The sequence below is a fragment of the Balaenoptera physalus genome (genome assembly GCF_965194825.1).
Source record: "Balaenoptera physalus genome assembly, chromosome: 20".
NCBI classification, from domain to species: domain Eukaryota; kingdom Metazoa; phylum Chordata; class Mammalia; order Artiodactyla; family Balaenopteridae; genus Balaenoptera; species Balaenoptera physalus.
Window position 1 is genome coordinate 37364777 of NC_138901.1, and position 26924 is coordinate 37391700.

The 26924-nt window shown below is 38.8% G+C and overlaps 1 protein-coding gene and 1 long non-coding RNA gene across 5 annotated transcripts in view; one reads left to right on the plus strand and one right to left on the minus strand.

Annotated features, from left to right (window-relative positions):
* Positions 1-26924, plus strand: part of ANKFN1 (ankyrin repeat and fibronectin type III domain containing 1) — a 427590-nt gene that overhangs the window by 365569 nt on the left and 35097 nt on the right. For all 4 annotated transcript variants that reach the window (XM_082439936.1, XM_082439937.1, XM_082439935.1 and 1 more), the window contains 7 exons: positions 3742-3841; positions 4132-4264; positions 4742-4858; positions 12917-13132; positions 22016-22182; positions 24824-24974; positions 26526-26694. In XM_082439936.1, the coding sequence (XP_082296062.1) occupies positions 3742-3841; positions 4132-4264; positions 4742-4858; positions 12917-13132; positions 22016-22182; positions 24824-24974; positions 26526-26694 (1053 nt within the window). The remainder of the gene's footprint in view (positions 1-3741; positions 3842-4131; positions 4265-4741; positions 4859-12916; positions 13133-22015; positions 22183-24823; positions 24975-26525; positions 26695-26924) is intronic.
* LOC309649789 overlaps positions 1-26924 on the minus strand; it is a 404889-nt gene that overhangs the window by 329051 nt on the left and 48914 nt on the right. The window lies entirely within an intron of this gene.

Sequence of the window (26924 nt, forward strand, 5' to 3'; positions counted from 1 at the left end):
ATTTAAGTTATATGTGACTATACTCTGAAGCCAGATTATGTGGGTTCAAATACAGGCTAGACATTTACAAATCTGCATGACCTTAATAAGCAGGTTGCCAGCTTCTCTATACCTCACTTCACTCACCTGTAAAATGCAGATAAGAATTATATAAACCTGTCATTTGAGGACTGAATTACTTAAAATAAGTAAAGCACTATGAAGAACTTTATTATGAACGAAAAACCAATTTCTCCCATCCTCCATCTTCTATTCCCTAGAGGCTCAATTATTTTGATATTTTCTCCATAGCTCTAAATAACAGGCTTATATTGCTAATTCTTGATTTTTAAAAAAATATACAAAGTAGAATTGGTCCTTCATTAAAATGATTTGTATGTTAAAAATATATATATACATATAGTTATTATCTAAGGAAGATGATTATTTCTCTCTTTTTTATCCCTCCACCCTCTTATATGCACATGTAATTCCTACTCCCTCATCCTCCTAATATAGTCATTTTAATAAGATCAATATTTATTGCTAACATTATAATGATCATATAAATTTTATGATTATTTTCCTTTCCTGGATAACTTGTTTCCTCTGTAGATAATAATCAACTTTTATTATGTGTTTTTTTATTTTTCCATGTGGTTATAACCAATTAATCCCCAAGCTCTTCTCCAGTTCTATCAATTTTCTCTCAGTACAATCAGATACATAAGTATTGTTTCAAATGGCATCTTCTTAAAGAAACCTCTCATAGACCTCTCTGACCTGCTCCAATCTAGCCTGGTTACTGGCTGCCTCTATGTCTGTTACTTACTGGCACCCTAGGATCTCCTTTCACCACCACGTTGAGGACTCTTCTTGCCACTCTCCAATACTGGATTTCTTCTTTTTTGTTTACCATCTCTTCCTTTTTCTGGGGTTTGTCTGCCATTGGTGGAGCCTTTCCTCTAGTAGCTTCCTGTCAGGATACTTGGGAGCTAATTTTTGGATACATTAAGTGTCTGAAGATGTATTTATTCTATTTAATATTTATTTAGGATAAATAAGTATAGAAGTGGATAAGTATAGTATTCCCAACTGAAATAATTTTCCTTCATATTTTGAAGGTGTTGCTTCATTGCCTTCAAGCTTTCAGTGCTGAAAAGTCTGATACCATTCTGATTCCAGAAGTTTTATATGAAATCTACTTTTTCCTACCCTGGAAGGTTTTAAGTTTTCTTTTTACCTTCAGTATTCTAAAATTTCACTGTTATGTACCTTCATGTGGCTCTATTTTTGTCTGTTGTGCTGCACATTTTTGGCAAGCTCTTTCAATACAGAAACTTACAGCCTTCAAGTATGGGGTATTTTCTTAAATTATTTCTTTAATTATTTCTTCCCCTCCTTTTGCTCTGCTCTCTCCTATGAGAACTCTTATTCAGATACTGAACCTCATGCACTAGCCATTTAGTTTTATTTTCCCCCCCTCCTACTTTCCATCCTCATGTCTCTTTGCTCCACTTTCTTGCAGATTTCCCCAATTTTATTTTCTATTTGGTTTTCCAGACTTTGATAAGATATTTTTAATTCCCAATGCTCTCTATTGTTCTCTGAATACTTCTCTTACAGACCCTTATCTTTTTTACAAGGATGCAATGTCTTTGCTTGTCTCTCAGGCTATTAATGATAGGCTTTGTTTCATTTTATGTTTTCTTTTCTCAACATGGTCTCCCCTCTAAATTGCTTTTGTTTGTTTTGGGGCTGTGTTTTTTTCTGTTACATGCTTTTAAAACTGCCTAGTGATCCTTGGATGTGTACTCAGATTTAAGAGAAGAGAACACAATAGCTGTTGGGAAGCTCTGAGCACATGGATAGTGCTCTTTACTTATACAGATCACTGTAGGGTGACCTGGCATGGCCTTATCTTTAGGAAAGCAATAAAGCCAATGTCAGAATCTTTAGGTGTACTCTTACGCTAATCAGAGTCTCCAGAGATGCTTCTTCCAGTGTTCTGCCTGGAGAATATAAATTTGAGTACCACTGCTCCAAGAGTCCACTGGGGAAATATTCTGTATGGAAACTTTCATTTAATCCACCTGTTTTGAGTACATACCACTCCCTCCCTCCATTTTTTAACCATACACCATATCTTTCACTCTAAAGATCTCTGTTTTTATGCTTTCCAGGGGATACGCTACTAGCTTTCTTCTAGAGTGGGGAAAGGGTAGGAGAGGACATCTAGAAGTCTAACTACTTTTTAAACAGATTTCAACAAAACCCTCTGATTTTAGCTCCACATTCACCACTCTTCCAGCAGTATATGGTGCCCATGGGGTGAGTCAGGTTACTTCTCAGCTTTCTCAGGTCTGCTAAATCCATCTGTCCATCTGCTTTCTGGCTACCAAAATTCACTTGCTTTTGTCTCCTTTCCCATCTCTTTGCCTTTATAGATTTATGTCACTTCCTCTTTTTTAAATCTCTTTACTCTGCTTTTAGTAAGATTTTGGGAGATAGTAGTATGTGATAAATATGTTCAATATGCTGCCTTTAATCAGAAGTCCAGCAGCATTATTTTCAAGTAGAATATAACCAGCAAAATACATGTTCAAGTTAGAAAAAAAAATGCCTTTGCTTTGTCCTGCCAGGAATAACCATTACCAACACAAGCTTGAAGCTGGCATGAATGCTTGTGTCAATCAGCCCATTCCCAACTGCTCCTATAGGATCATAGGCAGAGCCACGCTGGGCCTCAGCCATGGGCCATCCGCCCAGGTTTCCATGTCAACAGCAGTGATATGGACCATGTTCTCATCCCCAGTAACATGTCTGTCAGGAGTTTGGTGATGACCCCAATAACCTCAGCTTCCCTTCATTAATTACATTTAAGATGAGAATTAAATCAGTGATCATCTAGTTCAGCTCTAGGGAGCACAGTTTGCAAAGACTGCTACAGGAAATCTACTACTTTTATCAGTGAGCGCTCCAGTTGTAAATAAAAGCGCTAAACAGAAGCAATGGATGATTTGTTCATCACTGGAACCACAGAACCTAACATATAGTAGCGTACCAATAAATATTTATTCGGTGAACAAATGTTTGTTTTTCTGGGTACTGCCTTTTTTATCTTGGACAATCCACTTAACCTCTCTGTCTCAGTTTCTTCTTCTGAATAATGAGGATAATCATACCTATGCCTACAACTATTTTTGTAAGCCAACATACACACTGGAAAAAAACTACCCCAGAATGCTAGCAGTGGTTCTACTAATGTGGCAGGATGATATGTGTGGGATTTTGTTCTTTTTTTCTATGCTCCAGACTTCCTGCAATGTGCCTATATTAATTTTATAATGAAAACAAAATTTAACGGAATATGCAGACTAACAAGGAGAGCTTTGCCAACATTGAGAAGTGTGTGACTATTAAAAGGCAATGGGAGCTGGGGACAAAAGTTGATCCCATTTCTTTTTATCCCACCTCATAATAAATAAGGAGAATATAAACAAAACACTTAAGTGACTTCACCTGGAGTTATAAATGTTACTCATTTCCAACATTTTTGAGGAGCTGTGCATTCATTAACTACTGGCATCTCAAGATACAAAAGCGTCTTGACGGAATGAATGGGCTGAATCCCTACATGAAACTAAGTAAAAGTGACACTGAGGGGACAGGAGACAGAAAGGCAAAAAGATGGGAAGAAGGCACTGAGAGTGTTGTACTTCCAGTGGAATTTACACTGTATTTTTTTTTTCTGTGTTCCAGAAAGTTCAAAATTACAAACCACGGGCCGCAAGCAGTCAGTCTCTAGGAGCCTGAAACACCTATTCCATTCCTCAAACAAGTTCGTGAAGACCTTGAAACGGTGGGTCCTATGTAGTTTTTCCAGGAAGTCTTAGCTTCTCAGGAATCTGCTGCTTTTGGTCTGAGTGGAAACTTGGTAGAAATTTCTTTTTTTTATTATTAAAAGAATGCAAAATTCACTTTTCTTCTGAAAATTTGGACAAGACAGCCAATAAATTTGTGGTGTTTAAGAATATGCTCATAGGTATATTTTAAATTATCTTTTATCATGTCCAAAAATATTTTTTCCATGATCCAGGCTTGGAGGAGAAGATGATTGAGGACAATTTTTATTTTGCTTCTTCTTTTTAGGGGACTCTACATAGCTGTTATATTTTATTACAAAGACAATATGTTAGTCACCAATGAAGATCAAATACCGATTGTTGAAATAGATGACTCTCACACCAGTTCCATTACACAAGATTTTCTGTGGTTCACAAAGGTATCCTGAGTTCTAATTTTATTCTTCCCCACTTTGCACCAACAGTCTGTGCATAAATCTCTGAAACTTTAGTTGAGGGGTTGAGGGGTCTTCAGTGATCAAAATATTGGGGTGGGAGTAAATTATCTCAAAGGTCTCTTTCAGCCCTGATTTGCCCTATGTCATTAAAAATGCCAAAATAGTATCTACACTACATTTTCAAAGCAAAGAAGCTTCTATCCTGTCAGATTGTGTCTCCACTATTCTGAGTTATGGGATCATTTGGCAAAGACTAAAATGTGAATCTGATTGTTTCATTAACATTCAGATCTTTTTCCAATTGGACAGAGATCAAAAAGTTGTTTTGCATGTATCTGAAAATGGACTGGAGAACAAACCTCAAGGGTCAGGTTTCCTTCTCCCTACGTTGCTTTGATGCCACAACCTAAATCATGTACTGGCTTGGACGATGATATGACCTCGTGACTTCTTTTGCAGCTGTCTTGTATGTGGGAAGATATAAGGTGGTTGAGGCAAAGCACACCTATCTCCATGTCCTCATCCACAGTACTACAAACTCGGCAGAAGATGCTTGCAGCAACAGCCCAGTTACAGGTGAGGGGCCAGGTTTCAACCCAGACCTCCAAGGAAATTTTAGAAAAACATGTCAGTTCAGTTACCAGTCCTACCTGGAAAGGATATATGAAGTCTTCCTGGACAGTTTGAGCTGCACACCTGCCTTTGTAGGGAATCTGTGCTTTTGGCAGTCTCCTGGAAGAGGAACAGGGGTCTAACCTGAAGAGTCTAGGTGTGAACAAGGAGTAAAGAGACTTGAATTCTGGATTTGATGTTAATCGGTCAACTCATTTCTCTTTTCTGGGTCTGAGTTTCATCACTTGCAAAATAAGAGTTTGACTAGCTCTCTTGAAGACCTCTTGATGCTCTGGCATCCTGCGCATCTATGAGTAAATGGAGATAGAGAAAGAGACCCCCAGATATTTTAAGGAGTTTCTTGGCTTGATGCTTATGGCATCAACGATGCAAAGGCATATGCATACACTTTTGATAATTAAAAAAAAAAAAACTTCTTAAAAGGTTACCTTTAATTCTGAATTTAATCCTTCTGTACTATTAACCCAATCAGATCAGGTCCCCAAGCCCTGCAAGAATCTTTGTAGGTTACAGAGCCCCTCCTAGAAATGATATTGAATTCTAACCAGTCTCTTCTGGGTTTCCCTTTCATTGTTTTTTGTTTTGTTTTGTTTTGTTTTGATAGTATATGAATTTGTGCTTCTTAGCACAGAAAAACATCTGCAACATAGAACTGGGGCCTTTAAGATATCGAAGAGCCTTGATCAGGGATGGGTATCTACCTACAAAGCTGTCAGTTACATCAACCCCAGAAATACACATAACAGGAATCTACATAAGCTGTGTTCATCCAGGCCATACCAGCCGAAGCATATAAATAGAGGCATAATAACAAAAAAGACTTTCTACAGCTCCACCCCCACCTTCAATTACAAGAATTCCATTTCTTAACCCATGCAATAATCTGACTCCTTGCAATAATAATAATTATTGTCTTTCTATTATAATAAATTCTGAAAGGTAACCCTTAAACCTCCTGTCCTCTATACTCCATTGCATAGGCGGTACTTTGCCTTTTGTCCTCAGTAAGATTTTTTAAAAACGTGCTCTCCATTTCAACTCACTCTTGATTACAGAATCTTCTCCTTCAGCTCAAGAAGTTCTTGGAGCTGGCCCATGATGACTGTGCTGAATTCAAAGAGCCTCTTCCTTTCATCACTGACCCGCTTGAGCTGGATCAAGCCACTGTACCTCAAAAACACCTCTTTCTTTAGGATAAACTTCATTCCCAGTAGGCTCCTGGGTCCCTGAGTAAAGTTCTTTCCCAGGAGTCCTTAATGGACCCTCCCATTAGCCCACCATACAGCCCAGACGTGCTTAGATCACAGACTGAACAACTTTAGAATTTCAAACGGGGCTCTTTATTTTATGTTTATTAGAGGCTTCCTAGAACACCTTCATCTGATATCGGTAACATGAGAAGGGTTAGGCTGTCACAAGCCATTGCAGTTAAACACTGAGGGGCTAGAGGGAAGCCATGATGGTCAGTGTGCCCTACTCAACGATTACTTCCATTGCAACAGCTCTTGGATTTGGCCCCCCAAGGTACTGACCCCCATCGCTTTTCATAATGCATCAGCCCCCTTCTGAGGTCATTTTCCTCCTTGTCTAGCTTAGATTACTTAGCCCATCATAATCACTCCCTTGAAAATCCTCTAAATTTCTGGCTACTGTCTCCCTCCATATTATCTCTTTGGAAAAAAATCCAAGCCTGGATGAATCCAACATGTCTACACTAGAGTAGTTGCACACTGCTACAGAAAAAACATCACTGAAAAGGGGGGGGTGAGGTATGATTGGTTTTATGTTAAATTCATGACTACAATTCTCACATGTAAGGTTACCTTGTGATCCCATTCCATTTCTCCACTAAATTCACTTTCCCAAATTACAAGGCAACTATTTAAAACCTTCTCCATTCTACCACATCCCTTCCCCTTCCCCACATTCTCCATCCCCACATCAGGGGACACTTTACTGTATAACTCATTAAGAAAATAAATGGGAAATAATTCTTTTTCCACTGCCAAATTGAAAAGCCTCCTTGCACTGATGTCACTTTCTCTTCCTCCCCCCCCCCCCATTCCAACAGATAAAGCCTCACTCCTACCAAAGGCTCATTCCCTCACATGTGCTCTGGATCTCAGTTCTTCACTCCCTCCTTCAGCTACCAATCTCTCTTCTCTTCTTTAGAACCAAACTTCTTGAAAGAGTGGCCAACATTCTCCTTTTCCATTTACTTCCTCACTTCCCATTTAGTTCTAAGCTCTTTCCCTGACTTTTGCTACCACCGTGCCTACCAAACTGCTCTCTCAGGCCACCAATAATCAGAGGCAGATGATGCGCATAAAGCTTGAGCTTCGGGGACCCCCACTTGCATGATCCCCTGTGAGTGTGAGAGTCGTGGAGTGCTTAGGGAGGGGACGTTGGGTTACAATCTTTGTGATAAACTGCCTAAAGAAACCCAGGAGGGAAAGGGGATCAGAAATTCCAAATACTCCAGTATTTGGGGAGATTTTCTTTCTCAGTCTAAATACTCACTTTTATTTTTTTAAAAATTCACTTTTATACCTAACTTTCATATTTGTAATTTTGTATTCTTTATCTTAAAGAGGACCCCAAAATTGTGTGGTACAGGCCCCTACAAAACCTGGATCCATCCCTGCCAATGACTTCAGTTTCACTATAGCCAATTGACACTTTTAAATCCTCTTTGCAACTGACATCTCAGCAGCATGTGATACACTTGGTCCTGCTCTCCTTTTTTAAACTGCCACATCCCTTGGCTTCCATGACTCCACACTTTCCAGATTTTTCCAACTTCCTGGCCTGTCTTTCTCAGTCTCCTCTGCTAGCTTAAATGCTGTTTCCTCTGCTTGGAATCCTCTTCTACTTCTTTGTCTCACTAATCCCTACTTATCCTTCAGATCTCAGCTTCATTTTTATACTTCCTCAGGGAGCCTGTCTCTGATCTCCCAATTAAGTGAATCACTCGCATAGCACCTAGCATTCTTCATTCAGAATGGTGATCGTAATACCATTAGTTAATTATTTGTATCATTATCTGGTCACTGACCAACTTGGACTGTGAGTCCCTGAGCCCAGGGAATGAATCTGCCTTGGTTACCACTATATCCCCCATGTGTGGCAATGTGGCAGATCACCCATAAGTACTGGCTGGATAAATAAATGTATTTATCAGTGCAACCCCTGTACCCCTAAGATCACACTTGAGGGTACTCTATCTAACCAAAGGGAGAAGGGATCACAGAAATGTACCTCATGCCACAGTTACCACCTGGAGAGCTCTCCAGCCCTGCACAGTGACCAGTGCCCCCTAGTACTTAATAGTTACCCCTTTCAGTGCCCATCAAAGGTCAGAGCACCACCTGCTTAAACAACAGGAGTCACTTTCATCTTTTTCTGTAGTACCTATTGCCCAAACTCCTTGCTGACCTTTAGAATGAAAATGTCTAGAAATACTGAAGCCACTCCTTTTTTTTTTTTTTTGGTGGGGGGGGGGGAGGGTGGGGGGTGACAAGGCACAGAAAAAACTTTTCTGAAGAGGAAGAAACATAAATTTGGAGAGATTTACACTTAATATTTTAGGTCTCTTTACTAATCTAACATGTCTTACAATGTTCTGAGAAAAGTTAAAAGGCATTCTGAAGTAGCTTGATTGGCATCAGCCATACATAAATCCTATTGCTTCACCTATGGTGTATCTCATTTTACTCTCCCCCCCTTTCCAGCATCACTACCACTGCTTCATTACTCCAGTTATGTCAAAAGCCTCCAAAGTCATCCTCCTGCTTCCGGTCTTAACACCCTCCAATCCGTTCTCCACACTCCTGCCAGAGTAGCCAATAAAAGATGCTGACCATGTCATTCCCTGACTCATACTCTTTCAAGAGTGGTGCAGACATTTTATCATGGCACACAAAGGCCTTCCTTGCCATCTTTCTCCCCCTCCTCTGTTTCCATGGCATCCTGACTTACCTTCATCAAGTGCATACAAAACACTGTGCATCCTGCGCCTTATTTTCCAGTTTCTGTTCTATAGGGAGGTTTTTTTAAAATTAATTTTTATTAAGAGTATAGTTGCTTTACCATGTTGTGTTCGTTTCTACTGTACAGCAAAGTGAACCAGCTATACGTATACATATACCCCCTCTTTTTGGATTTCCTTCCCATTTAGGTCACCACAGAGCATTGAGTAGAGTTCCCTGAGCTATACAGTAGGTTCTCATTAGTTATCTATTTTATACATACAAAGGTTCTTTAATACATGATAATAAATAATAATCGTGAAACAACTTTCATTTATCTAACAGAGTAAGTGCCAGGCACTGTGCTAAGTAAGTGCTTTCCAAACTATATCTCATTTTATCTTCACCACACCATAATGAAAAGTACTATTATTGATATTCATTTAACACATTATAAAACTGAGGCCTAGAAAGGGAAAATAACTTGCCCAAGCTTGCACAAATAGGAAGTAGCAGAGTCTGGATACAAACCCTGATCTATATAACTCCAAAGCCTGTATTCTTTCCAATATGTCATCATCTTATTGTGCATTCATTTTACAAAAAGCAGACAAAAATTTTAAATAGAACAAATTATATACATTATAGTTAAAAAAGAAAAGGTAAAAGTCTATTCTGTATCATTTGGAGCCTATCTAGGAGAAGTGGTCTTAAATTTTATTTGGAAGAAGGTAAAGTATGAATTAATATTACCTAGGTAGGAGAGATAATTATCTGCCAGCATTAGGATTTTAAAAATATAATAATAAGATTAGAAAGCCTGTAAGTGGCCAAGACCCCACATTGTTTTTCCTACTCTCAGGAAAATGGCAGAGGCCCCAAGAGGCAGAAGGGTATAGTCCTCTTACACTGAGAGATACCTGAACTACTTATGCTCAAAATACAGGAATAATCTGAAACTAGATTGGGTTATATTAAACTTTCCTCCTCCACAGATTTTATTATTTTTCTGCAAACTCTTATTTTATTTTATTTTTTATTGGAATATAGTTGATTTACAATGTTGTGGTAGTTTCAGGTGTACAGCAAAGTGAATCAGTTATACATATACATATATCCACTCTTTTTTAGATTCTTCTCCCATATAGGTCATTATAGAGTACTGAGTAGAGTTCCCTGTGCTATACAGTAGGTCCTTATTAGTTACCTATTTTATAGAGAGTAGTGTGTATATGTCAACCCCAATCTCCCAATTTATCCCTCCTCCTCTTTCCCCCCTGGTAACCATAAATTTGTTTTCTACATCTGTGACTCTATTTCTGTTTTGTAAATAAGTCCATTTGTACCATTTTTTTAGATTCCTCCTCTACAGCTTTTGGAAACGAGTGTTAGTGAGCTAAAGCCAGGTAACAATTCATGAATACTATGTCTTTTTCATTTTTCAAGGGGGGGAAAAGCTTTCCCCAAAATTTTACTCTTCTTTTCCAGGCCTTCATATCTCTATGCCAGACTTCCTTCGACTTCCCATGTCACCCCAAACTGAATAAAAGTCTCTAAGTATTGTGCATCTGTCTAGGGTTTATTGACAGACCTGTGACCTGGTGTGGTTATAACCTAGAGGCATTCCTGTGAGCCATCAGATGGCTTTTATTTATCTTCACCTAGTAGAATCCTCAGGGTTCCCAGATCTCCTAATCTTGATTGCATAGCATGACAGGTATTAACATGGTGTGTTTTTCCTTTAGGCACTAAAGAACCCCAAATTTGCCCCCTTAGAACGTGGTTGCAACTTATTTTCACAAAGATATTCTTCTTTTAAATTGGGCCCTTCCCAGAGCTAGCTATTCAACCCAATTTGCTATCAATAAAGAACTTCAGGAAGACTTTTAGTGCTTCTTGTTTAGAGCATTAGTCAACATATCCAAAGCTAACAGTGAATCACTGATAATAACTCTGCCTAAATGAAACGACCATCTCATTCAATGTCCACTCACCCACTTTGATCCAAAGCAAATCAAATTTTCCAGTGTCCTAATGATGTTACTTCAGTCAACAAAAATTTCTTGAGCTATTACTATGTACCAGGCACTGTGCAAGGAACCCAGAGAAACAGAGATGAAAAAACCATGATTTCATGACATGTACATCAATACGCAGGAAAGTCAGAGTCATGCTAAGATATAAGTTGGTACACGAAGCAGTAGGGGACAAAAAAGGAGATGATAAATTCTACCTATGAGAGTTGAGAAAGTCCTCCCAGAGAAGGTGAAACCTGGGCTGAGTGCTGAAAATGAGTAAGTATAAACCAGGGTGGAATTCCAGTTGGAGCACTAAAGAAAGCCCATACCCTGCCTACCTGTATCAAGCTTGAAAGTTTACAAAGCACTTTCTCATACATTGCTTGACTTAATCCACCAATCATTCTATAAGGTAAGGATTAGCATAAGGGATGTCTGAGCTGTAAGGACTCTTAATTTTAGATGATGAAACTCAAGGCCAGAAAGAGTAAGTCATTTTTCAGAAGTCTAAGTGTTAATGAACAGCAGCCAACCCTGAAACTCAACACCAGGATAACTAAAGGCTTAACAGCAGTAATGTGCTGGAGCCAACTTGTACTCACTTAGGAGAGCCAACAGTTAAGTATTCAGAGATTTTCAAAGCCTTTTGTCACAACCTTTGGTAGCTTGAAATAGGCTACTGTGGGAATATTTACACCACAGAAATTGGCATATTATATATCAAGCCTTTTTTTTTTTTTTTTTTGATGGCCAGTTTACCAGCATGCCATTGCTGATTGGCCAGTACTACTTTGCAGCAAACTGCTTTATATAAGACTGTAGTACTACACAGGGCTGGATTAAAAGCCTTACCCAATTACTTCTCTATGATTTAGAAGTTAATTGTTAGAAAGGGATAATCTGACTGAGTAGTTAGGCCATTTTTAAAAACAGTAATCCTGCCAAATGAATTTCTATAACATGTCAATAATTATTTATGAAATTTCTTATTTATGTGTTCTGTCCTTGCAAATTAAGAAAAAAAAAAAAGACATAGTCCCTACCTATGAGGAACATTCCACTGCTTTTGTAAATGTGAATACTGATCAGCTGGCTCATTCATTTTTAGGTCGTCCTTATCACTTTCACAAATTCCAGTTCTATTTTTGCACTCCTGCTAACAGGTTATCTTGTCAGCATTTACGTGAGCTCACAAAAATAACAGCCAGGAGCTCTGAGATGATTAATTATTTTAAAAAGCTATAGATATTCAAAGTAAAAGGGTATTTTATCCTATTCACCCAGTGCTCTAAGTTAGAAATCTTCAAACCTTGCATATTTGTAAAACTGCTTATTTTAATAACATCTACCTGGGCCCCTTCACATTTAATGTGGCATCCTTCTCTTCTTACCTTTCTAAAAGTATTGTCTACCTTGTTGACCTAGCTCACAAACAATTTTAACAAAATTTTAAATAAACAGAACTCTCTTAAATGCAGATAAGTCAAACCAGGCCAATCTCCCAATTAAAGTATCTTGAAGGGAATGTGCAGTCATTTGGGGACCTGTACAATGTGCTACATTGTCAATTCACTTCTTCATTTTAAACAACCCCGCTTCATACCAGCTTACTGTAGATCTCTTGAAAACTCCACAAGTAGCATACCTGAAATATCAGGCATTTTTCTTTAAAACATCTGGGATTCTCTTCAAGTGCTGGTAACTGAGGTTTATGTGCTGGTGTGTCTATGTGGGTAAGAGATATTTACAGGTATTAAATTTGCTTAAAAAAAAACATAATTTTTGTGCCTCTTGCTATAATCTTTGCAGGCTTATGGTTAAGACATTTTCTCTGAGCTTCTGTTAAGTCCACTTGTATGATGCTGCATATTCTATTATAGGTTTAAGTCTGCTCAACAACAACCACCAAAAAACAGCTTCTCAGAAACATCAGATAATTATTCAGTGTCTTTTGTTGCAGTTATGTTGCTTTGTTTGCCCATCATCTAAGCTACCAGAAATCTGTTTGTTTCTAGAATTTACTTGGGACACACAATTTGGGAAGAGTTTACTATGAACCCATTAAAGACCGGCATGGAAATATCCTCATAGTCACCATCAGAGAGGTGGAGATGCTCTATTCATTTTTTAATGGTAAATGGATACAGATCTCAAAGCTGCAAAGCCAGAGGAAGTCTCTCTCAACACCTGAGGAGCCAACAGCCTTAGACATTTTACTGATAACCATCCAGGTATGTAGTCTTTTCAATTTTCCTAATAAAAGTTCCACAAACACTTATTGAGGCTCTAGTGAAATATATCAAGAGCCATTTACATATGCAGTAATGGAATGAAGAGGTCCAGAGACATGTCATTGTTTGTATTCCACACATAGGAAAGACTGAAAAGCATCAATCAGCTTGTCACTTCTACAAGCCCCTTCCAAGGCCCTAAAAACTTCACATTCATAATTCTGTATTCTTTTCCTTAAGAAAAGCACAAAAAATTGTATCAGCTTAAGGCCCGACCAAACTTGGATTTGCCCCTAGACACACAGCTAGAAAATGGCAGAGCTGAAAGTTGAACTCAGATCTTCTGATTGGAAGCAGGCTTCTTTCTGCTATATTATATCACATTTGGAGGCAGGAGTTACGATTTTAATGAGTGAGGGATGGGAGATGAAATAAAAGACGAGCCACCTGAGAACGAAATAGCCACCAAAATTCAAAAATCAGGCAGCTGAGATCCAGTCTCTTAACCTGGATGGCAGAGCTAGGATACAAACCTATATCCTGTGCTCCTGAGTCTAGCACTCTCTCCACGCCACCACATTGCCTCACATGTTCTTATGTAAACATGGGCTTCAAGCTGTTTCTTTTTCCTTCTTTTAAACCCAGTGATGGGCATGAGTTCTGTAGAGCTCTCCAGTTAGGTGGCAAAGCTAGGAGAAACAACTACCTTGAGGCCTACACAACCAATGGCATATATCGACAAGACAGCCAATCTGGAGTAATGGGGAAGAAGAAAGGGCTCAATCCCAGACAAACAAGCCAAACCCAAGTCTTGGCCCAGTAACCCCTCAGATCATCCTAAACAGCTAAGTAACCAGCCTGCTGACTTACTTTCATTCTCCACTGAGGGGCGGCTAGTACAATGATCTCACCTTTCTATTACTTGCTCCGGCCCAGACCAGGATAAAGTCCAGTGTAGCAAAGGTAAGCCAATTGGTCAAAGCCAATACCTCTGGATTTGATTTCATGGAATTTGGGTTCATATGAAATTTATAGAGGGTGAGGGTGGGTGTGTGTGTGTGTGTGTGTGTGTGTGCGCGTGTGTGTAGGTGGGAGCATGGAACACAGACACATTCGTGGTTCCCCTCCTCACCTTTTATAAGTAAGTGCTAAAAGAAACATTTACAAAATCATAATAAATTGAGCTTTTACAGGGTGACTAATACACTAATCCCCTATAGGGATAACTTGGAGTCTGGGCTACCTTTGCTCCTAGAAACACAGCACAGGCCCCAGCATGATATAATACCTGGTTTCTCCTAGACTTATTACATTAAAAATGTGTTACAGGTGCAGAAAAATTCCAATCTGGCAAAAAGTTGTTAGAGAAGGAGACCAAAAATAGAGGCAAGATCAGGTTTCCACACAGATCCAAGTGGAAAATTTACCCCCGCTGACTGGCACATTCCTGCTTGATGTCATTCCCACCCACCCCCTACTCTCCTTTTTTATCCTTCTACTTTTTCTCTCTCCCCTCCTTCCCATACAGGTCTTACACTGGAGAGGAAATGGGGGAATAAAACTACTAGGGCGGTATTCAATTACTCCTAGACTTAACATTTAATTATGTCAGGAGGTAGCCCCACCAATTCAACATAGAGATAGGTCTTGGTGGTTGACCAAAGCAGGCTGGGTAATTCCCACAATTCCAGGCCACAAACCACTCTTTTTTCTCAGGGTCATAAGAGTGATGACCACCAGGCCTTCTGATTGGAAGCCTGAGCTTCTTTCTGCTACATCACACCGCATTCTGAGGCACCACTTTGGAATCAGGCTGACTGGGTATGATTCCTGACTCCACCTTTTCTGGTTATGTGACTAGAACAAGTTACTTAATTTCTTACCTCCTGTATTTCCTTCTCTGCAAAACAACCTACTTCACTGGGTTCTAATGAAGATTAAATGAGTTAAATACATAAAGCATTAGAAGAGTAACACAAAGTGAGTGCTCAATAAATGTTAGTTATTTTTATTATTTCTCTACTCAGAAAAATCCAACCAATGCTAGGCTCTCCCTCAGGGCACACTCAATCCATCTCCTCCTCACCCCTACTCTCCCAGGAGACCCTAGGTACTGGCTCAGTCATTTCACTACTTCTTCTACCTTTTCATAAGAACTAAGGAAAAATTGTATAAAGACTATATGATCCACAATGGAGTTTTCAAAACAGATAAGGGCTTTAACAAAATCTGGGCCCATAACTAATGTACTAATCCTTTAGGGCCCCAGGGGACCTCCAGGGTCTAACCCGCTCAAATTCCTGACCCTCTCAAGTCCCAGACCTTCATAACAGGCCTCTCTCATATATCTGGAAGGGAGAGAGAAATCCTTCCCACACTTGCCTGGGAAGGAAAAGAGAGTTATTACAGACAAGTTAGAATCCCCCTGAGCAAACTAACTGGCAATGAGAGTACAGTTGGCCCTTGAACAAACAACATGGGGGTTAGGGGTGCTGACACCACCCCCCCAGTAGTAAATCCACATATAACTTTTGACCCCCCCAAAATTATAATGTGAAAAAGAAATTCATATTTATTTAGAGGTATAACAATTCATGCATTGATAATAAAGAAGCAGCAGTATGACTGCTTTATGGTAGCCTAGTGTAATTGATACAATTGCTTCACGGTAGCCTAGCCTATATACACTTATGAACGGTCATAAAATTTTTACGGCATACAGTATTATAGTCACATTCATAATACAGTATTGGAAACATTGTTACTTTTTTTAAAAAACCACTTACCTGTGATGATAGGCTGATAGGCAGTTTCTCCAATTACAAGAGACAGGCATACTGTATGGTAATGTAATTCTTTGAAAGAAAAGTTATAAAACAGTAAGAAAACTAAAACATTATTAATTTTACATTAACTATTACTCACCTTTTGCCTATGTAAGGATAGGTTATCCACTTCAATACAAGTCTAGCACAATACAAGTGTGCACAATGTTCCACACATATATTTTTGTATATTTACTGAAATCCATGTATAAGTGCACTTACACAGTACAAACCCATGTTGTTCAAGGGTCAACTGTGTTTCCAACAGAAAGGCCCCTCTCAGGTGCTGAGTTTCTCTGACCATAATCTTCAGGGGTCACTTCAATAACTGGAAACCTCCAGGTTTCCAAGTTTTCTCTGAAGATTAATCTCTCACATTTGTACTACACTTTCAAGTTTATAACACTTTGTCACATCTATATCATTTGATCCTCATGAAAACCCAGTGAGGCTGAGTGGGAAATCTGTGTCCAATTCATAAATGAAGCTATGGATTTCAGGGAAGTAACTCACCAAGGTCATAACAGCCAAAAAAGCAGCCTGTGGGACTAAGACACAAGTCTTCTGACTCCTAGCCTGGTGCCCTTCCCATTCTGCCATGCTGCTTTACACACCTTCCCCGTCCTTTTCTCTAGATCCTTTTTAAAAGTGTGATCCTAGAGAAGCTGTGGTGAAGCTTGCCCTCCATCTCCATCCCATCCCTGCTTTCCTTCTCTTGATCTCCTTAGGCATTTCTTGTCACCTGCAAGGACCCAGCATCTTCTTCTTACACCTGAGGTGCCCAGAACCTACTATCTCTTCTGCCCTTTTCTGCTTTTTTCCTGCACATTCCTGCTCTCTCTACCTCCAAGGAACCCCTAACAAGGGGATCAAAAACTACTGGAATCAGGAAGATTAATGGAAATGAGTCAACTGGGCTGGATATAAGAAACAACTGGGGTCACACAAAAACTTGTTCACCAATGTTCATGGCAGAAGTATTCACAGTAGCCAAAGAGTGGAAACAACCTACATATCCAATAACTGATGAATGGATAAACGAAAGTGATGTATTCATATAATGGAATATTATTCTGCCATAAATGAAGTACTGATCCATGCTAATATGGATGAAAACATTATGCTAAGTGAAAAAAGCCAGACACAAAATGCTACACAATTAAATATTCAGTACAGGCAAAGCCATAGAGACAGAAAGTAGATGAATGGTTCCAGAGGCAGGAAGAGGAGGGACTGGGGAATGACAGCTAACGAATGGGAGTTTTCTTTTTGGAATGTTGAAAATAATCTGGAATTAGATAGTGGTGACAGTTGCACAACCTTGTGACTATAGTAAAAACCAATGAATTTCACACTTTAAAAGAGTAAATTTTATGGTATGTGAGTTATATCTCAATATAAAAAAAAGTGGAAGTAACAAAGACTATAGTAATCCGAAGAGCCCTTGTCTCATCTAAAGAACAGCCCTATTCAGCCTCAGCTAATTGCAATGGAAGAAAGTGGTCCCAATGTTGAAATATTTTTCAATTTTTAAAGAGAAGTTGAAAGTCCAGAGTTTTGGATAAAATCTCTTTATTTTTAAAAGTTAGAAAATAATTCAGAAAATTTACATTCTTGGCAGCCTATATAATCTTGGGCCACAGGCCACCATTTTATGACCTCTGCTAACCCTGGACAATTCAGCTTCCATACCCTATTCAACAAAACAAAAGCCCTGTAGTAATTGGAAAAGCAACTACATATTGTTCCTCTAACAAGCTCTTAGGATATCTGATCAATGAAGAGAAGAAGGGTATAGCCTCCTGGTCACTGCACCAACACAACATATTCTCTCCCAAAGGTTCAGCCCCAGACCCCCACTACCTCTGGGCCTCTCACTTCATAGTTAACAAACATTTTTTCAGCACCAGCTAGGTGCCAGGAACTCTTCTAGGTGCTATAGGAAAAACAAATGAATAACTCAAGGTCCTTTCTTTCAAGTTCAGTCAAGGGAGGGAGACAGACTTGTACACAAATCAAGGTAATACAAGGCAGAATTAAACCAGAACCTGCTAGCAGCACAAACAGTGTACTATGAAAACACAGACAAAGCAAGTATTAATTCTACCTGGAAATATCAGGGAAGGCGTTGTAGAAGAGGTGACATTTGGCTGAGCCATGAAGGGTAAGTTAAGTTTACCAGGTGGAGAAAAAAAGAAAAAGAGAAAGACAGGGAGGAGGGAGAAGAAAGGATGGGGGGAGGGAAGAAGAAAGGAAGAGAGGAAAGAAGGGAGGAAGGAAGGAATTAATTAAATAGAGAATTAAATTAAATAGAGGGCATGGTACAAAAAATTGGGAGGAAGGAAGGAATTAATTAAATAGAGAATTAAATTAAATAGAGGGCATGGTACAAAAAATTAAGGTAAAAGATGGAAAAGTAGATCCCCCCCTCCCTTGGGTCCACAACGGACCTTACACAACCTTTATCATACTGGGTTAAGAAAAACTTGCTCACATGTCTCTCTCACAAACTGAAATATGAGTTCCATGAAAAGAAGGATCATGTCCTATTCATCTTGATGTCACTGACATCCTAGCATAATGCCTGATACACAGTAGGTGCTCGATAAAAGTTGGTAGAATGAGTGAATTCATGAACCAACAAAGAATCAAAGAAGAGAGATTAGGCTATGTATGAGGAAGGAAAAAGCAATCCATTTTGGCTGGAGATAAGAGACACAAGAGGACTGTAGTGGAAGTAGAGACTAGAAATGCAGGTTAGAGGTCAAATCAGGCAATATATAAACCCACAGGCATTTGATTTGGCTTAGGAGGCCTTTCTAATGTACCTCAGATTATGTGAATAGGACAGCTTCTTTCTCTTCCCATGCATTTCTCAGGCTCCAAAAACATTCTGACTAATGAAGGGTAAATGACTATGTAAAGGCAGGAAAACACATAGTAGATGCTCAGTAATAGTCTTTAAAAAAATTGAATGAAAGAGTGAATGACTCCATCCCAGAATGGTGTTGTTTTTTACATAACCACAGTATGTTCCTAACTCACATTCTATTTGTGGTCAGTTCTGACCCCCACATGTTTTTTCTTATACTCATACCCACTCTATATTTGTACTCTTGGGTTTGGGTCTTTACAAGCACATTTTCTTATTACGTTTCAACCCTAATTATGATAGGCTCATTTTTCCAATGCATAAGGTCATTCAGAGCTTTATTACTATTTTCCAGAAAATCAAAACCACACCAAATTTGGGACCCACAAATTTGATACACACATTCTTCATTTCTTTGTCTGGAACATCAATAAACATGATGAACCGACTGGCTCTCAGGACCAGTCTCTACTGGGCCATCACTCAATATGTCCTACTATTGCCATACTATCCCCATCATCCACAAATCTTCAACCCTGATATTCAGCTTATTAAAGTCATGTGGTCAAGATTCTATTAATACTTTTCCCAGATTATCTAGTGAAACAGATTATACTGGAGACAACTCCCTGGTCTATGGATCTTGTTCTTTTGCTATTAGAAATTAAAGTTGTCTGTATGATTTGCCCATCACAAAACCATGTTGACTCCTATTTAGTGTCTCAGGGTTTCCTAGGTGACTGCAAATTGATTGACTGATGGTTTGTTCTCATTTTTCCCAAAGATCTATAAGTTGGTGGTTTTTAATTACTAGCGTCATTCTGTGTTTCTCCCCTTCCTGTTTCAAAGATAGGCATATTTGCCCTTTTCCAGTCTTTAGGGACTTTTCCAGTTCTCCATCACTTCTCAGAAATAATGACCTGTGGGTTTGTGGCCACATCTGCTTGTACAGCAAGCACCCCTAGGGTGCATATCGTCAAATTCTGCTGATTAAATACTTGCATTTTTCCTTCTCTCATTAACTGTTTCTCTCTCTTTGATTACCTGTTCATTTCTCAAAATTTCACCTTGACTGAACTTCCTCTAGTCAACTAATTATCTGCGATCTGTTCTGAAGAGACAAGATGAAAAAATTCAGCCTTATCAACCTCCTTATATTAATAAGAATTCCTTCCTTCTTAATCGTGAAGTCAAATTTTTCTCGTCTATTTCTTTGCCAAATATCTTAAAAGTTATTTAGTCTTTGCTTTTCTATACATGCTAGTTATGTCTTCCTTCCAATTGTGACCATTCTTATTTTGTCCCTCTTCTGCTATTCTCATACATTCTGTTTTAGGGACAAGGCCTGATTTCCACATGTTGCAAACCTATTACATACAGAAACAGTACTGGGCACTAAGAAGAAAAAGCAATTTAAAAAAAAAAAAAAAAGCCCTGCCATTAATTTCATAGTCTAGTTCAAGAAAAGAACATAAAAGAAGAAAAATATGAGTTAAGTACTCCTTCCTCTGTATGCCTACATTGTCTCTATTATAAACTGGTTTCGGTATATTGTGATCATTCCTTTACTCATCTGTCTTTCTTGACCTCTTCAAAAGCAGGGATCATATAAGGTTCACCTGAAACCCCAATGTCTCCTATAGTACCTGGAACTCAATATGTTTGATAAGGATGGGACAAAGGAGACAATACACAATATAGCATATGTTAGATGTTACAGATGGTTAATTCTACAGAGGAGGCGTCATTTCTTCAGAGTATACTGTCAAGGAAGACCTCATACCTTTCTGTTCCATACTGAGTTCTATGTAAGTTTAAACTTTTTTTTTCCTCTTCTCTTTTGCCTTCCCTACGTTTAGTGGTAGAGTTGATTCCCTCTTTTTTACCCCCTTTGAAAACTAGGCTAAACTCTGGCCTATAGAAATCCTTCCCCTATAATCAATTTCCTGAGTCATCACTCCTACTCTGTTTCACCCCTACACTGCCCAAATGTATAAAAAGTCTTACCTACTGATATATGGAAGAGGGAGTGTCTGTATTACCAAGTATTTATTACCTGAGTTCCTGCAGTCGTATAGAGAAGCAAAAGTCACAACCTTAATAGTTCACTAGAAAACTGACCACATAGAAAACAAAACTCCACTCAAACATTCCTCTGTGCTTAACTAGGTTGGCACTTCCTATTGCACCAACTTCATTCAGTCTCCGCTGCCTATGGAATATTGTGATGTGACAATACAATGCAAATGCAGTGCAAATCTATTACAAGGTAAATTTTTAAATCTTGTAAAAGATACAGAATTTTGTGAAGCTGATGAAGATGACATGGAGATTAATCAAATCACATGCAAAGTTACTGACAATTGACAATCTAGCAATGGTAGGCCAGTTAACAACTGAAGACCACACAATGAACAAGGATTTTTAAAGAGAATGACCTGAATATCAAATTTTTTTAATGCAAGGGGAAAAAATATATGGAGGCTTCAAATACTCTTGCAAAAATTATCCTCTTCATGATCACATTGTGAAAGTCAAACATTAGGAACAGCATTTCAGCTATCACACAATTTAGTCTAAAATGTTAACCCAAGAATCAATACTTGATTCTCTCTTCATTCTCAGAATTAGTGATTACAACTCGAATGTTAATAAGATAAATAAATCTATTGCTATTGCTTGTTTCATTTTTCAAGATAACAAATCAATCAAATCCTTTTTTTTCTACTTACTATAAAATTTTGATCCTTTTCCTGACACCAATTATCCTGAAATAATGAGGTTTCCTATACTGCTTTGTCAGTTTTTACACTTGCAATTTGTTTTCCCCCAGCTAAACAATAAACCCTCCAAGGACAGAAATTATGAATTCTATTTTTCTTTAGTATCTGCCTCCACCACCACCAGACCATTCCCAATCACAACCCACACACCTATTCGTGGAACAGAAATCTGAGGAAAGTAAGCATGCAGAATATATTAATGGCTGAGTACCTGACTTGGAGGCTAATTCTCCTGAAGGTAAGACTGGCTGTACCACCAACACATTCTCAACATTCATGGTGGTATCCAAGGTTTCTCACTAATTACTTAGCTACAGCTCCTTTAATTCATGACATGGTGTACCTAAGAAATGAAAAGAGATTGTCTTTTAATGTGTTCTTTGTTTTGTTTTTCCTCCTACAGGATATTCTCTCCTATCACAAAAGGAGTCATCAGCGTCTCTCTCCTGGATTATATCTGGGTTACCTAAAGCTATGTAGCTCTGTGGATCAAATCAAAGTTCTTGTTACCCAAAAGTTGCCTAACATTCTCTGCCATGTGAAGATCCGTGAGAACAATAACGTTTCCAAGTAAGTTGTGAGGAGTTTAGATTTTCCTCATGATGAAACAATGGCTAAGTGATGGGTCTGATGTGCCAGAAGGAAACTGAAATGTTACTTCTGAGTGAAGTTTCTATGATGAGAGGTCCTCAGGGGCCAGCACACTGGGGCAAAGGCATAGCTCAGTTTTAACATTAGGATAAGGAGGGCTTGTAGTATTGATTGGTGGAAGGAGTGGGCCCATTTAAAGGGGACACTATCCTTTCACTTTCCTCTATGCAACCACTGACATTCAGGTTAATGAATAGATGTCCTTTTCTTTCAGCACTGCTATTTCCAATATCTTTTCTCCACAACCTAAAAAGTCACATTTAAAAAAATCACTTGTGTAAATGGGTTCTAGTAGAGTAACTGGTCTCCCCTTAACCTTAAAGGACCCTCCCTACCCTCATTCCCCCCACCCCAACCCCCTGGCCAAAGGACTTGGTATGTTTCCTACAATCTTTATGGTTCTCTAGGGAAGAAAAGAAGTAACAAGGCCTGACCTTCTGGAAATTGCTCTATGATTTGGCATTATGGTGAATTACTGTTAACTTTGGAAAAGTTGCCCAATCTTGGTAATCTGACTCAGCTTTACCACTAGCCCTCTAGTACACCTCTGAAAGTCTACTAAAATGAACTGAACTGTATTCAACACAAAAAGAAAAGGAAAAGAAAGAACAGATAAGAAAAGAAAAAGAACTTGAAAAAGAGTTTGTCAAGCTTCAGTGTACAATTTAGATCCTCAGGCTCTAGCTGCACCTACAGATTTGCTTAACCAAAGGAGACTCTGATTTGGTCATTTAAAATTTGGTCCCTAAAGTGAGAAGAACTTTTTAACTAGAGTATCTCACAATGTTTATTAAATACTACTTGGTGACAATGAAGGAGATGATGATGATGATGGTCTCTTCAGAGAACTCACTAGCTGCCATACTCTCTTCTTTCACTTACCAACTACACCTAGACTTAAGTCTGCCATCTGGTGGCCACTTCTACAATCAGCATTAGTTATCTCAGTCCTTCCCAAGAGGCTCATTTGTGGGTTGATTTTGCAATGGTTACTTTCATCCATTTTCTAGATTTGTGTCTTAAAGGTTTAGACTCTATCTTTTAGTGGTTGTACCAACTAATTTCCATTTGCCAAGGATCCAAGTTTCATTTTTACAAAAGACTCCAGTAGCCTTCCCTCTGCCAGTTCCATCTCCCTCATCCTTAAAGACTAAACTGATTAGTGGTAGATGTTTCATGGTATTCTTCCTGGTAATTTATTTTCTAATTTGATTACAGATAATATTTTAGCAATGTGGTCCTTTAGATTTTGTGCATACTTGTGCTAGTCAGAACCCCTCATTTAGTTCAGTATCAGTGACGGAAGAAAAGATATAGTTCCCAAGCAGGTTCTCAAAGATTTCAATTATTTGTGAGGCCAACAGTATGCCCAGATTGAAGCAGGATTTAATTTTCTTTTTTTTTTTTTTCCTCTTATTGAGACAAAGGGTAGATTTTTCCATAGTCTTTTCCAGTGTGGGAATTGAAATGAAACTGATATCATGAAAACAGAAACTTTTCTAAGAGGGTAGCTGGTTAAAAGAGAGTGTATTCTGATGAAAAGCTCATGTCACAATCAATTTCATTTTCGGGCTCATCGCTTGGAGCCCCAGTGAGTATAACCCATCAGGGAGAGCCCTCAGAGGATTTTCACGAGGGTGGGAACATATGTTAGCACCTCCTGTCTTTCCATCCCAAAACAGGAGGGCTTTCCTTTCCTCTCTAGCCTGCTCCTGAGAGCATATTGCTGCTCCCTGCAGAGTTAGAAAATGTGCCAACTGAATGTGTTTAGAGATTTGTGCTAAAATACCTGTGGAAACAATGTTGCCCAAGAGGCATTTACCTTGATCTTTTCAAGATCCTTTTGAAGAGCAGCTTTTGGGGGACAAACCAGATGTGCTTTCCTCCCACCACCATTCTTTTCCCTTCCCTTCTGCAGGACATTTGGAAAAGTTCACTAGGAAGGACTGTAGAGCATGCAGAATAAAGACACAGATGACTGGCTTGAAAGGAGGATGGAAGCAGTGGTGTGTGTCCCCTGGTTCCTTTTATTGGAATTGTCTGCTATTCCTGTTTGTGATTCTCCTCAAGCTTTTGGAAGGGGAAGGAAACCAAAATAGTACCCACGATCACAACAGGCCAGGGTTGAAACGTGCCATGTGGTTTCTTGCCTGAGTTGGACCAGAGTCCTGTGGTTACCCAACTGCTGAATTAACCAGCAGATGCCCCTGTGGTAAAATGTAGGGTCTTAGAACTTACAGGGGATCTTCAGGAAAAGAAAAATGAAGACAGGAAATTATTACAAAATATTTCAAAGCTCCAATCGCAAAAACTGATTCATTACAAATCAGACCTGCTGTTCTGAGGTGTATGTGGTTTGATAGGTGAAATAAGCTTACGTTAGAAAGAGTTCATTTTAAACTCCATTTGGGTGGCAAAAAAGTTCAAATTTCAAGAATTGCATCAAGTTTTAACCACCAAAAATTGGTTATTCAGGTTCTGGACATATGCAGTAAAAATGTTCTGAGCTGTGTTCTGAACTTTTGTTATATTTCTAATTTTAACTTGACTCAACATACAGAGAGGAGTGGGAACTGGTCCAAAAGCTTTCTGGCTCTGAGTCTATGGAAAGTGTGGATCATACTTCTGACTGCCCCATGCAATTGTTCTTCTACGAGCTCCAGATGGCAGTGAAAGCTCTCCTTAAGCAGATCAATATACCTCTACACCAGGTACTAGTCTTTACCATTTTTATCTTCTTTTTATGGCTCATGGAAACTGCATTATGGGGTAAAACTCAAGAGGTAAAAAAATATATGTATACGTATTTTGTTCATTTATTTACATACCACTTTGCACATACATGCACGTTTTCAATTTGATGCCTATAAGTGGACACAGACTGCATTTCTGTACCTTTTCTCTAGCTCCCCCATGTTGACGTCTTCCAAAGTTCCCAGAGCCCACTTCACTGTGGTTTGGTCAAACAAGGAAAAATAATTGGCTAACCCACCTTGAAAGACATCAAGTCTCAGCTTCAGGATAGCATGAAGCAAGGGGAATAAATAAATAAACAAATAAGTAAATAAATAAGTGTATGGTTAGATTTGCAAATAATTTACTTAAAAACAGAAGACTATCGGTAGTCTAAGTCTAGAGCAGTGGCCAAGGTTATGCCATGCTATCTTTCCACAAACAGAAAATTTGCTGTCAAAATCACTTGTCTTGTCTAAATCAAGATGTGCAAATCTTACCTCCACTAATAAGCAACTTCAAAAAAAAAAAACCCTGTAGGCACAGAAGAGAAGAGTAAAAGTTTATTAGGTTCTGTCTAGTAAGCTAACATCATGTAGCATTAGGTTAGATTCTTTTTTTTTTTTTGACCTACATTCACCATCTCTCCCCACTCAACACACACACACACTACTATTCCTATACACACAGAAAATAAACCAAGTTTAGCCTGCAAACAGGAAGACTGCAACAGGAGTGACTGGCTCTCTTTAAATAACAGAAAGACAACTATGAATTGGCCTCTGACCCATGGAGGCAAGAGTCTATCGGAGAGTGTTCTTCCATTGGGGTACTGCTCTGATTACAAGTCAGTATTGCAAGCCTAGTCCAAAACAGCCAACACTGATGAAGAATAAATTGCACAAGATGCTATAAAGACACTAGAGGAGCCACTGGATTATTCTGGGGGTGGCCATGTACTCAGGAGGAGGAAAAAAAATACCAGCTCAACTTGCAACAGTAGATACCATTAAAGGGTTTCTTGGGCTTAGAAAGTTTGAAGCAGCTCATATTTCACTGGTGACTCTTGGGCTATGTATACATGTTGGGAGAAGGCTGCCTAACTGCCTAAGAGTACATACTTTTTTTTTTTTTTGGATACTTGTAAAATTTTCTCAGTCCTTGGCCAGAAACTACATTTTCCCCCCTTAACCAACTTAAATTGAAACTAGTGGATTTTTAATTCAATCCATTTTTGTTGCTTCATGTAATTATATTCATCATTTTGAAAAGCCCACAGAATGCAATCATTTTCTGCTTTTATAAGAAGCATAAATGTTGTTTTCAGAGTTTATGTGGAACATTACTGCCTTAAATCTTGATTTTATATAGCATTATTAAATGGACTGAACCCTAATATTTATGTTGTATAAAAATTCCAAGCTTGAAGTTGTGTAATTTTGTTAGATGTTTTATGCCAGTTTGGTGTTGTTTATGTAAGTGCCATGTTGTAACTCTCCTATTTTTCCTCCGCGCGTGTCCCTCTGCAGGCAAGGAACTTCCGCCTCTACACACAGGAGGTGTTGGAAATGGGTCACAATGTGTCCTTTCTTCTCCTGCTCCCTGCCTCAGACGACGTCTGTACAGCCCCAGGACAGAATAATCCTTACACCCCACACTCAGGGTTTCTTAACCTCCCTCTTCAGATGTTTGAACTTGGTATAGTAGCTTGTTTCACCTAGAAATATTAACCCAGCCTCCTTATAATAAAATCACAAAGTTATATCTGTTCCCCCTTGTCCCAGTGGAGGGTCAATAAATCACATGACGGCTTTGGCAACAACCCTTCCTAGAACTGTGTACAAGTCTGAGAGAAAGCAAAGCTCCAAAACTATGTGCCTGAGCAATAATTATTGAAACCTAGCTAAGGCCCAATGGAGAGGAGGGAC